The 13330-nt window shown below is 35.4% G+C and overlaps 1 protein-coding gene across 1 annotated transcript in view; it reads right to left on the reverse strand.

Annotated features, from left to right (window-relative positions):
- Positions 1–9713: 9713 nt before the first annotated feature.
- Positions 9714–13330, reverse strand: part of HTR7 (5-hydroxytryptamine receptor 7) — a 36935-nt gene continuing 33318 nt past the window's right edge. The window contains exon 3 of the mRNA XM_074874015.1: positions 9714–9818. Within this exon, the coding sequence (XP_074730116.1) occupies positions 9782–9818 (37 nt within the window). The 3' untranslated portion in view covers positions 9714–9781. The remainder of the gene's footprint in view (positions 9819–13330) is intronic.

Consider the following 13330-nt stretch of genomic DNA (forward strand, 5'->3'; position numbering starts at 1 on the left):
CTGTGCTGTGTAACCAGCTAATTACGTAGGCCAATTCATGGAAATGGAGAAAATTCAATCTGTTTACAGGGTCTTCTATGTGATAATTTAACAAACTAAACAATGTTTTTTCACCCTGTCAATTATCTGGGGCAGTTCTAAAGGGAGTATTTTAAAGGCTATAGTGTTCCTTCACGGCAACAGAATAATTTTGAATAACATTTTAAAATGTGCTTTGATGTAAAAGCTTTTATGCGTACAGTCTGAAGATTTTTCACCCAGAACAGTCATATTGGAGCAGAAAAATAAGAGGCTGCATATTGTAAAAGTTGCTGTTAATTGTCAAGTTTTCAATATTATATTCGGATATTTTTGGAACTGTTATCTAGGCTTACCCTGCCAAATCCAAGCTTATACTATGTTAAATATTAATGTATGATATGTAGCAAGTACTTTGTTAGCTTCAGTTATGCTCTGTGAAAGTATTTTTGCCACATAAATTTTTGTGGATAGCTAGGAATCAGGAATAAATTCACTAGGACAAATCCAAATAATGGAGCTTGCCCAATTTCTGTTATGACTTTCAAATGCTGAGTGTTAGGATGCAGAACATTCTTCATAAGGCCTCACTGAAGCAAGTAATATCAAATCAGTATTAATGTAATGGCTGAATAAGTGTTTCTGGTCCAAAGCCCTCCCTGTAAGTTATATTTTTCAGGTTGTGCTTAGTGGTTATTCATAACACCTACTCAGTTTTTCATTAATGGGCAAAATATCAGGAGTTTCTTATTAAAGTCTTGTGAAGTTTCAGCCATCACTTAGATGTGAGGGAACTTCACTTTTGCATTTTGAGAGTGTATTTGTAAATCAGAGCAGACTTATGCTGTATTACACAATCAGAGTGCAATCATAAGGTCTAAGCCCTCTCTAAACCGGGCTTCCTTTTTGGGCTTCCTCTTTGGGTTTATCTGGCCTGCCTTCCTTTGCTACAGCACATTCACTTCCCACTCTGCCTTTTTTTAGAGGGAAATTAGCTGTCCTGTATTTTCATAAAGTGTATAGGATGAAGAAATCCCCATCTTGCTGAGGTAAAATTGAATTAATAACTAATCTTAAGTAAGATCATCTTTAAAATAATTGCATGGCTACTTTTTCATGGCAAATGTCATCTGCTGATAAGGTCAAAGAGACAGTGATTGAATTGCACTGTAAGGGAAGATGTCCCAGCTTATAGGCTCTGGCTTTCTGGTGGCAAGGTCAGTCAGGGTATTTGGGTTGGTCTGGAAAAGAGGGCCTTGGGGATGCAAGGAGAACTTAGAGGTAAAGCATAGCAATAAATTTATATATAAATCAGGGTTTCCAGGAGAGACCTAAAAGATAGTAGAATTTGATAAGAAACATCAACATTTTACAGGGTTAGAAAATGACCTTGCAAAAACACATTGAGAAACATTGTGAAGTAATGACCTGTTAGGACAGTCAATTTTTGGAGTGGAATATATGCATCCACATAGGATGAAATTATATGAGGAAAGGCATTTATTTTCAACTGTTGGCATGCTCTGAGATGCAGAGTAATGTGTGCAGAAACAAATAGCTGCTGATTTTCTCAGCATGATTTTGAATAAATTAATTTTCTCAGTTTTTAAGTGAATAATCAATAATGGATCAAAATATCCATAATGGATCAAAACTTTTGTATCCAGTGAGTACTTTATATGAAGATCTAGTGAACATATAGTATTAAAGCCTTTGAAAAGTAAATATGAACTAGTAATTCAAGCAGCAAGATGAACATAAAATTAAAGGCTTTAGATAAATGACTTAAATAGACACATTGGCTGATTTTGGTTTTCATCTTACAGAAGGTCACTATCTATATGCAAATTACCAGTAACACTAGGGATTTTTCTTATTTACCATAACTCCAAAATGCATCAGAACAAAGGAATTACTACTGTTGCTAATAGAAACATGTCTTCAAGTACACAGAAATGAAAAGTTGCAAATGGAGGTTTAAGTCACTCTCTGGTTAGCTGTATTAATGAATATAATCATTCACTGTAAAATAACATTTTTATTCCTGTGCTAGCTGCACAGTGGCTCTATACATTTAATAATTTTCATTACATCTTAGTCGATCCGCAGAGAGAACAGTATATGTTTTCTTTTAGTTAATTAAAGCTAGTAATATAGTATCCATGACTTCATCCCCATGTTTGTGCCAGCATACTGTGAAAATAATTGTACCAAATCCAATGTAGGACTTAACTGTTTAGGTGCCTGATGCCCAAAACAAAATGCCAATGCCTGTGTTGGGTATGCAAGCTTCTTCTGCAGTGTCTGAGGAGGGGCTGGGGGTCTCAGGGTGGGATCTGAGAGCAATAAATCTTCCCTCAACTAGCCAGTATAATACTCTGTGTTATACTTGAAACTACTCTCTGGAACTGGCCTGTGTTCTTGCTTACTGTGTTTTGGGTTCATACCTAGAGATGGGCATATATGCTCTTTTATTTCAAGGATCTCAGTAAGGTGCTCTATTTTCATTGAAAGGGCAGTTATATTGTGGGCATTTTATAGAAAAAAGTGTTTTTAAGACTTGCTATGGACAGTGATCCTAAGATAGGTGATCCTCAGTTGTCTCTTGACAAAGCACCGAATTATCACGGTCTTCTGACTTTGTGGTGGAATGATTTCCCTTTCTGCTATTGAACTAATGCTATTTTATGGAGAAAAGCATTTGAGATCTGTGGGCCAAAGACAATCTCTAGAGGTTTGATTCTGTAAGATGGAGTGATGAAGCTCATCTGGGAAACAGTAAACTTGAGTCATGATTTCTGCTCCTAGAACTTTATTCACAGCTTTGACTGTACTTTTGCAATACATCCACTGGATAAAAACTCCTTAAATGTAAATTAACATCTTAGGTAGTAGGCTATGGAGTCATATACCCTTTCAGTTCTGTTTTGGTCCAATTAACATTGAATTACTTTCTGTCAAGGGTCTTTATGAGAAGGGACAGACAATGCTTCTGTCACTCTGAATAGCCTGCTAGCTGGAGCACTCTGGGAGTAAGGAGGTTTGGATTTGATGTGAGCATTGATGACAGATTTTCCATGTGCTGAGTAAGTGCTTTGACCATTCAATAAGAAACACTACGACTGTCACGACCGTCTCTAAAAGGATGTGTAGAGCTCTGGTTCTGGTGGGTGCACAGTCCGTGTTCTCAGTTTGCGCTCTTTGGATTGGCAACTTGGGCAATCTTTGGCAGGATCTCCTGTTCCTATGGGCTGGTTCTGGCTCTGTAGTTCTCTGGCCGAGGAGCAGACTTCTGTTACTTGCAGGAGCTTATAGTCAAACAGAGAAGTGGCTGTTTAGAGATGACCGTGCTGTGGTGGAAGATAGGAGGGGTTTTATTGGATCACAGTTCTAGAAATATTTAATTCAATCCCACAAAACTTTTCCTTTAGGGTAAGTTTTTATTAGATATACTGTATTTCTGTTCAAAAATTACTGTTTGTTGGACATATCTGTGGTAAAACTAGAGCTTGGTTTCACTTTGTTATCACGCTCAAATTTGAAAGCAAAATTTTCCAGTGTGGGAGGTCTTAGTGATTTGAAACAGGCAGCAACTTTTCTACTGTTTTTCTCTTTACTTTCTTCTTGTCCTTGCTGCCCTTTTCAAGAAACTGATCACTTTCCATATCTTAATCTTCACAGCATTTTAGATGAGAGATAAGCTTGTAGTTGGGCATTTTTCTCCAATGATTCATCTATATATCATGATAATGAATAAAATAATTTTATTTAGCTAATTGCTATACAGTTGTAAGTTGTTATTAAAATTTAGTTTCCTACTAGTAACTACTCCTCAGAAATCATATTTTATTCAATCTGTAAATGTATTGCACCATTCATAGTGCTATTATACCTGTGACATTGTAATAGCAAGAGTGAAAATCAAATCAACAAACAAATCAACATTCTGCTGACAGAATAAGAGCAGTAAATGTTAAACTAACGAATATAGAGTGGCCATATGTAAATGGCCTAGGAGAGCAGGGAAGTTCTTGGCATTTCTTGCTTTAAGCATAGATCAACCTAAGTTTCACCATGTGAAGGAAACTTACACAGGTCATCTGCCCTGGCTGTAACTGCATCTGAAATTGTTTAAGAAGGGCTTCATATTCTTCCTAAAAATTAAGTAATGGTTAATAGATGTCCAGCTTGGCAAGAATAAATTAAGAACTGGGATAGCACAAAGATTGCTTTCCATTTCAGCTAAACTCAGAAAGATGGGAACTGGAAACATGAGGCTTTTTGGCTCTGCTCCATTTCCACAAACTACCTCCTCAGAGGGACCTGGATGAGACCTTTCACACGGGACAATTACCCAAGAAGAGAGGGTTGATTGTGACTTTGGCTGTGGGTCTGTAGGCCTCACTGAGCTCTTGTTCCTTGGCAGTTTGTGCTTTGGGGGGCAGACACGTGCCCTGTGGTGTGCTCCAGAGCTGAGCAGAGCAGGAGGCATGTTGGCGTATGTCCCAGCTCTCTCAGTGCCCACAGACCCTGCTCCCCTTCCCATGGACACAGCAGGGGTAACAGTGTTGGGGAGGAAATATGCACTCAAGTTTTGTGGTACACACCCTGGATATAAAAAGTAATCAAATGATCATATGTGGCTGTCTCATTTATTGGTTCATTTTGATTCAACTGGAAATAATTTCTGCATCTTTGAGTAAATACCCAAGTTTGATAAGTGGTATTTTTAACAAAAGAATTCAGGTAGATAGTCAACTGTAGGAGAAGGTGTTGGCTAAAGAAATAAGCATTGATACAACAGAGGAAAAAAGAAGAAAACACTTGCATAAACAAAACATATTATAAAACGTCTGAATATTATTTTCTGTGGATGTCCCAAGATGGATGCTTTCTGTGCATTGAACAGGTCATCTGAGGCATAATATAGATGTCACGTATGTACTCTAAAAGTCTGGTTTATCTGAAGTATGTTTGGGTTGAGGCGTCGTAGATTAGTGTTTCCTAGCCTGTGACCTTTGAACTATCAGTAAAAGTTCTGAAAGTGGTCTGCAATTATGGGAAAAAATATTTGAAGGAAAAGGACAAAACTATATAGTATTCATATATGCACCCCTGCAAGGAAACAAATAAAATAGCTGTGGATAAAAGAAAGATACAAACATTTAAAAGTTTGTGTTTGTAAATGAAAATTATTTTGACTACACTAGCCAAGGTCTGGATTTTTTTAAAAGAAATGTTAGGTCATCCATTTCTAATAAACAAGACTAATGTTAGAGGATTTCCTAGACAATATGCTATATGACTTCTTTAAATAGAACCAGAAGCAAATCCATATTTAGATTATGTTATTCAAGAAGTTGAACAAAATATCCTTTCTGGTCTGAGCAACCTTCTCTGGAATGAAACGCAACTAAATTTTTTTGAGTGTTTGCCCTTCTCTTAAAAGGCTTGAATAGATGAAATCAGCTTTTGCTTAGAAGCGATCAATCTTGGCCAGCTCAGCAGGACCTGAGTGAGTGTTCTTTGTAGCAGTGCATGTGCTGAACAAACCAAACCACACTTTCATCAGGAGAGGCATTAAAATTTCCCATTTCTCATTCTTTCAGTTCAGTGCTATCCAACAAGTATAGGTACTTTTCTTTAACATTAATTTTGATACAGTAAGGATTTTAAATGAGTCAAGATGAAAAAAATCAGAAGTTTTTTGTAGATGAGGATGTCTTACATTAATCTAAATTAAAATCACTTAAACAAATGGATTCTCTATTTTCTGTAGCATTAGTTCAAAGAAAGCACATGACACAGGGATTAGTATTCAGTAGACTTCTTATTTTATTGTATAAAAGTAATTACCTTTTAAATACTATCCAAATTAACATTTTAATAGCTCTCTGGGCTTATACATTTTAAAAGCATAATATAACTCAATACCTACACACAAGAACCCTAGTTCCTTTTCTACTAAATTAGTCTGCTGTATAAATTTGAATCATTTTCAATGCAAATGGCAGCAATTATTTTTTTTACAAATAAGACTCATATTACAACCAAAGACACTCCACATTTTCAGCACAGGCCACTTATAACTTGAAGAGCTTAATTTCCTTGTATTTGTATTTCTCAGTAAACTATTTGTGGGAAATAGTCTCTTATGTTAATCATCTTTATGTTTTACAAGATCCCATCAAGGAAAAATATGACTTAAAATATAGAGTTCCAGCTCAATTCTCTGGTGACCTTTGCATATTAAAAGTCCTGGCTGACTGAAATAATATCTAAAATTCACTTTTATCTATTAAAATTATCAAGGACATCTGACTGCCCATTACATATACATATGGTTTTTGTGCATTCATGTAACTTTTTCAACAGTACTTCTTGTGATAAAAACTTTATTCTTTTATCATTTTATTTATTTTTTTGCTTAGGTCCAAAGAGAATTAATCACTTTGTCATATGAATAAAACTAGATAATTTAGCAAGAACTTTACACTAGAATCAAGGGGGCAGCTGGGAAGTTTTAAGTTTGCAATGAACAGATCAACCTGGACAAAAAACAGATGATGAGGGAAGGACAGAAGAGATATAATAAAGCTGTAGTAGGTTGGTCCACCAAATACCTCAGCTGTCTATTGACCCCAAGAGTACATATGGAGAACAAAATGGGCTGGAATGCATAGTGAAAGATCAAGGGGGTTGCAAAACTTTGGGGAAATTAATTTTATTTATTAAAATTGATAAATGAAGTGATAACTACCATAAGGCAGCCCTTTGAAAATGCAAACTGCTCACTGTCACATCCCAGAACAGGTTTGGTGACAGAGCTAGAAAGGCATCTTCTGTAGATCCAGAACTGTGAGTCTGAGCTTTGTTTCTGGCATTATTCACTCTGCTAGAATTGTAGCTACAGCCCGGGGACTTGGATTATTTCAGTGTAAGGCAGGTCCGTGTGCTGCTTTTGTACTACTGGCTACAAAAACTACTGAAAGCTCAACTCAATATCCCAGTAGGCCATCTAATCTCTTGACTTCTTTTGATCAGCACTACTTTTTTTCTAATCTCCTAAAACATTATATGCATTATTTGTTAGTCTTGAATATGTACTTAGCCTTGAGTGACTCTTCTAGTTACTGTGTGGGTTTGTGCATTGGTTTGAGAGAGGTGACAGACCTGACAGTTACAGTACAAAAAAAATGAGCTTCATCTTGTATGACAAAGTGTCAGTATTCTGTAGTTCCCAATATTCTTGGTGTCGTTTATGTGTCTGAAAACCCCTGGATGAAAAACTCTTTGTGAAAAAATCAGACAGAACTGCAATTTGATAGATCCATGATGCCACAACTTATTCTAAAATATAATTTCTGCAAGATTCTGGGAATTTAATAGATATGAAAAGAAACAAATATTTAATAAATAATAATATATTTGTTGCCTTCTTTTCATAAGGCAGTACCATTCTAAAATAGGAGGGATGGATGTGTGTCTTATATATATGTATACATATTTCTATATAGAATTGTAGATCCCTAACAGCTAAAAGCTCTTTCTGACTCTCGTCCTCTGGTATATTTCTCCTAAAACAGAAATTTCACTTCAGCTTAAAATAACAGCATTAAAAAACCCCATGAATTTTCACAAGGGTGTCACTGGTAGCGTTTGTTTATTTGTTTTTTTAAAACCATTTTACTCATATGACATACAATTTTTCCATTCACTTGAAGTTAATGTTTTGACACAACATCATGAACAAGGAAAGTGACAGTCTAATTCATTCAAGTAAAATTGTTTCATTGCCTTTGTAAAATGGACATGAAATTGAGACCATAAAGCTTAAAAATTAGTTTCAGTGTATGACCACTGCCCTTTATTTTAAGGTTTGGTTTTTTTAAAAGAAGAAACAGACTTTTTTTTTTAATTGTTATATTTATAGATATATCATCTCCCTTTCTCATTAGGTCCAGTTATAATATTATTTATGTATAACTTTGACTTCAGCTGAGTTTCTCTGAATGTATTCTCACGTAATTCAACTGGAAAAGGTCCATTGGCCATTGACAATAACTGTTCCATTTCCTGTTAAACACTTAAGGCTAACAAAGTAAAAAACACTGCCGTGTCATTCCCTTTGGGAAATAAAGCAAATTATAAGACTCATTTTGTTTCAAATGCAGAGTTCACGGTAATTAGTTTTATCAGCGACGTACTGAAGAGTCTTGCTGACCTAGTGCAATGAAGATATGCTACTCCGGTGCGCTCTTGTGTAACTACAGGGGTTAGCATAGGGTGTCAGGATAGTGAGCAGAACATGGGTTATGCTCTCTCCAAGGTTTTATATAGGCTTAACATGGATTGATTTGCATTCCATATTTGTCTCTTGTTGATAAGTAATGAATTGGCCTGTGCTGGTATGCCTGGCTCCTTATTTAGATAACTATTGTGAACTTGTATATTAATTTAAACAAAGGAAATCAAAGCTGTAATGGCATGCGTAGTCAGTGGATGATTTACCAGCAGCATTTTGGTTAAACTGCAAGTAGGAGACTAAATTATCACAAGTCATATAGCTATGGAAATAAGGCAAGTGCTCATCAAGATGTACCTTTAAAGACAGCCTTAAGGAATGGTATATCCTGATGCATTGTGGATTGTATAACCATGCATAGTTTAGAAACACTGAGGGGAAATAAAAAAAAATGTTCAAAGGCATATTTAAGGAATGATCCCTTGAATCAATTTTCCTTGGGAAAAATGGTCATTAACACTTGCCTATTTAATTTTTGTCAAGTCAAAGGGGTTTATTTTAATTATAACCAAACACTGGCAGAAATAACACTTCTTAAACACATGTAAAAAACCCAATAAATGTTGTAATTCTCAGTCTACTCTGGCTAGCCAGTAAGAAAAAAGCAAAGTGCTATGGAAATTCTCCAGCCTTTTATAGTTATTTGAGTTAAAATGAGAGAAAATTGTTTTTTATAAATTGGCAGATCACAAAAGTTACATTAAAGCAAAGCAATCATATTTGTAAATTAACTGTGGTGTAATATGTATGCATTCTAATCCTGTCCCTTAACTTTTGTCAGAGTGTAACTGGAGGCAGCTTTTTTTAAAACATTAGGGAGAACAAACCATGTGTATGTTAACAAGTAAACAGACATTTACTTAGTGCAACAGAATGCTTTTACAAAAATCAGTCTTTTATTGTTGCCTTTCTCAATCCCATTCCAGGTGCATAGCATCTCTTTAACACAAGCACTGAAAGCATCCACAGAGCCACCATTTGCTTGAAAACCTCTTTTTGTAGTACAACAAAATACATTCAGTATCACTGATGATCCCTGAATATTAATACCAATGTTACGATCCACAAACATGGTAAACATAAATGAGTGCTCTTCTACATTGTTGAATGTGGTGGAAACCTGTACAGTGCTTTATCTTTTGAGTTTTAGTTGCATTTCTTTTTCTCCACCCTGTGTGCCAAACTCTTATTGCTGAAATGATTTGGCTTTCTCAGGCAGAAAACTATTTTCATTTGTATATAGCAGCACTTTTCTCCATAACAAACAAGATATGACTACTTCCAATAGAAATGTATTTAATGTAATGTGTTGAGCTCATTGAGTATTTTTAGCACATTCCCATCAAAAGAAGATGAAGTACATTTCATAAATCTATCCAGTTCTTCAGAAGCCAACTCTTCATTTTTCTTCTTCCAGCTCTGCCTTGGCTTTTTCTGGCTGCTTTGATGCACATTTGGTCATGACTCTTTTTCCCTGGAGAAATCAGAACTTCTCCTGTTTTTAAAAAAGTGGATGAATTAGATGAGAAATGTCCTGGAGCAACTAAAAGGTCCTGATCCAGATACCACTGAAATAAATGGAAACATTTTTTAAGAGGCAATTAGATCATGGCTAATGAGATAATTCTCAGAGGTCCCATACAAAAGAGGAAGCTAGGGGAAAGCATAGGATTCTAGTGGTTTTCAAGTCCTTTGTACTTGTCACATTTTGGGTCGCTGTGAGAACTGAAGAAATTCCCAGTCCATTTTACACAATTCAGTGGCAGAAGCCCAAAATTACTTCAGAAATTGTAGCTGGTTTTACTGAGAGCCCCACATCTGGCCCAACCTTCCAGCCTCTGACACAAACTGACACATGTCACTGCTCATGGAAGCCTAATGCAAGCAAGGAGGGAGAAAGGAGCCAGAGCGATAATGAAGACTTCTCCATCAATTTCATAAAATCATCTTTGTATGGAATATACATCTTAGCTGTAATGACATTGTACTTTATCCTACCTATAACACCATCACTCTAATTATAATTAGGGTAAATTCCTTCCTCTCTTATCGAGTTTGGTGAAGGGAAGAACCAATCCTCTACAGTAACCAGGCTGAAGTGTTGTAACAGTAAATCAGTGAGATTACAGGACAGTTTTTCAGAGCATCCCAAGTCCAGTTCTGCCTGACTAGCATGCAGAAAAGTACTCCTTTGTCTCTTTATATAGCTTTCCTGTTGAAATCACTGAAATATTCACATCAGTAAATGTGTCGGGAGCAGGCATTTTTAGAGACAAACCTGCATTCTCACTCACTTCAAATATTTAATTACATGAAAACACATGTTGGCAAAAATGGATCCAAATTAAAGGAAGGCAGGTAGGTAGGAACTTTCAAGAACTGACCAGGTAATTATATCCAAGTTCAAAACTAGATATAAAGGAAAGCAAGGGTCTTTTTAAATGTTATGTTTTAGCTAACTGTAGGTGTTTTTTAAAGCTGGAATAGAATTCTGGACTTTATATAATTTGCCTTAGGAAATGTTATTTTATGTTCATGTATTACGTTTACTGGGGAACAACTTTAACGAAAACGTATGGGCAAAAGTTATTTCATTATTATGGCTAAAAGTTTGCTTTTATAAATCTTTGTAATTCCAAACCATTTTGGTGCTGATGATCTTTGTTGTTTTCTGGGCTGATGGGATTATTTTGGAAAGAGAAGATTAATCTTTTAAAAAATGCTTATTTTAGAGCATTACCTTTATCTGGCTAATTGAACATGTGGGGGTTTTTTGTAATTGCAAGTTAGAGGTCTTTAGTATGATTTTCACTTGCTGTATTTACTGCTTTGTTTGAAGAGAGAAATATAATTTATGGATTTGTCAAAAATATTTTCTGTATACAAGCTAAGAAAAGCTACAAGTAAAGCTGGGGGAGAGTAAGGAACAAATTCATAGTTGGTAATGAAATATCCAAAAGGTTTCAAGTTCTCTGTTTTTTTGGTTCCCATGTTACTTATTAATTATTTCTGTTATTTCTTCTCTATCAGGATAAATATTTGGGCTTCTTTAACACTCATAAATTGGAGAGGCAATAAGTACCTTGGATAGGTCCTTGATAGTATACCAGTAAACAGAAGGTATACATCCTCCTTACAACAAACGTGCTAATGTAAAATTATTTTACTAGACTGCAAAACCACAGCAACTTGCTCCAGCATTCCTTAGTGAAAGTCTACGTTAATTAAATATGCAAGGAAAACAGTCTCTAAAATTGTTGGTAAGTAGCTCTTACTCTGTTTTAAAACACATATCATTAAGGTATTAATTTCTGTATTTCTATGAAGCAGCTGTAATATTTTGTCATTATGCTGTTTAAATGTTGAGATTACAAAAATATCATTGGTTTTACTTATTGGGTGGGGTGGTTTTGCTTTTGCAACTATTGTTAGGAAGCACATGTTCATTTAATTTGTCTAATTTTATCTTTTCCTTGCAACCATCTTCAGGATGGTAGATTTCACTGAAGAATCTCTGCTGTTTTACCACAGACCTGCCAAAATCCTGGTTATATTAGCAAAAGATGCAACGTTTTCTGAGACATTAGTGAGTCTATGCAGAAGCATTCTGCTATATTTTTCCATGCTTTAAAACATAGATTCTCCAGACGGGCTGAACTAAGTATACTATAGTGGCTTTCTTTCTCTTCTCTTGCAGAAAGTAAAAATAAGTATACTGTAAACACAATTTTCTGGAACTAGCAAGACCACACAACTACTGAATTAATGAAATGTTGTTGGTTTTGACTGAGTAGATAGAAAACTAAAAGCAAAATATTTATTCAATCTGGTATGTTGGTTTATAAAAGTGCATTGGTCTCTTCTGGAAACTTTGATACATCTGTATGCGTTTTTTGTCTGAAGTAACTTGGTTAGTTCTATGCAAAAGATTACAAATGACAGAAATAATAATTTCAATCAGTAAAGTCACAAATCATCAAAATATTATCCCCTACAGTAACCATGTATTAATGTCTTTAAGAAAACACAGTATCTCAGTGGGGTTTTTTTTTCTTGCAACAGAGAAAAATTAATCTGGGAATCATAAGCGTCTTTTGGTTTTCAGTAAGTAAAAGCCATTCTGCCCTTTTAGAAATACTACTACATGAGAAGGGGTTTTGCAATGCAGCAGGGCGGCTGAAAGGGGTGCCAGAATAGTGAGTGTGGGGAATGACAGGCCTATTTGGCAAAATGTTTAGGAAGTGGTATAGAAAACAGTATTAATTCACTTCAGACTCATGCTGAACCCACTCATTAGTGGCAATAACTACTTAAAGAGATTAAAATCAGTAAAGAGGGATAAAAGTTTGTATGTTTTGTACATTGCAAAGATTGCTCTTCTTATGCAGTGTTTCTTAGGCTATTTATTTATTTACTTACTTAAGTCCTCCTCTTAAAAAAAAATAAAAACTCAATCTCACCATTCCTACCTCCTCACCCTTTGAAATAAGGGGTGAGTGTCTTCTGTTCTGGGATATTAATAATTTTGCATATTAAGACTATTCCCCATGTCTCTGAACTTTCTCTTCTCTCTTCCTGTGTCTTCCTGAGAACCATTATTTTAAAAGATAAGAACGGATTCATAAGCAAACTGTGAACAGAATTTGCTGATACACTGATCTTGAACATTTTCTAAGAATATTATATTTTGAATAGTTTTTTGTGAAAGATAAGAAAAATAATATGGAAAGCTAAGTTGATAGCTAGGGGAAAGCAACAGAACAAATGTTATTGCTTCAAAACATCTTCCAGTTCTGTACCTACAGCATCTCTGCCAGAGATCCCCAAACTTACCTCAATAATGTTCTAACGGTGCTGCACTGACCCCAGTGTCTGCAGCAGGGGCTGCCTGGAAATCAGTTTTCCTGTCATAAAGCAGTGGGGAGGGAGTGAATGGATTTTGTCTGCATTATTTGTAGTATTAATTTGATAAATATTTCTCTATGTTTCATTGTTCTAGATTTATTT

Source organism: Strix uralensis, chromosome 7 (assembly GCF_047716275.1).
Source record: "Strix uralensis isolate ZFMK-TIS-50842 chromosome 7, bStrUra1, whole genome shotgun sequence".
NCBI classification, from domain to species: Eukaryota; Metazoa; Chordata; class Aves; order Strigiformes; family Strigidae; genus Strix; species Strix uralensis.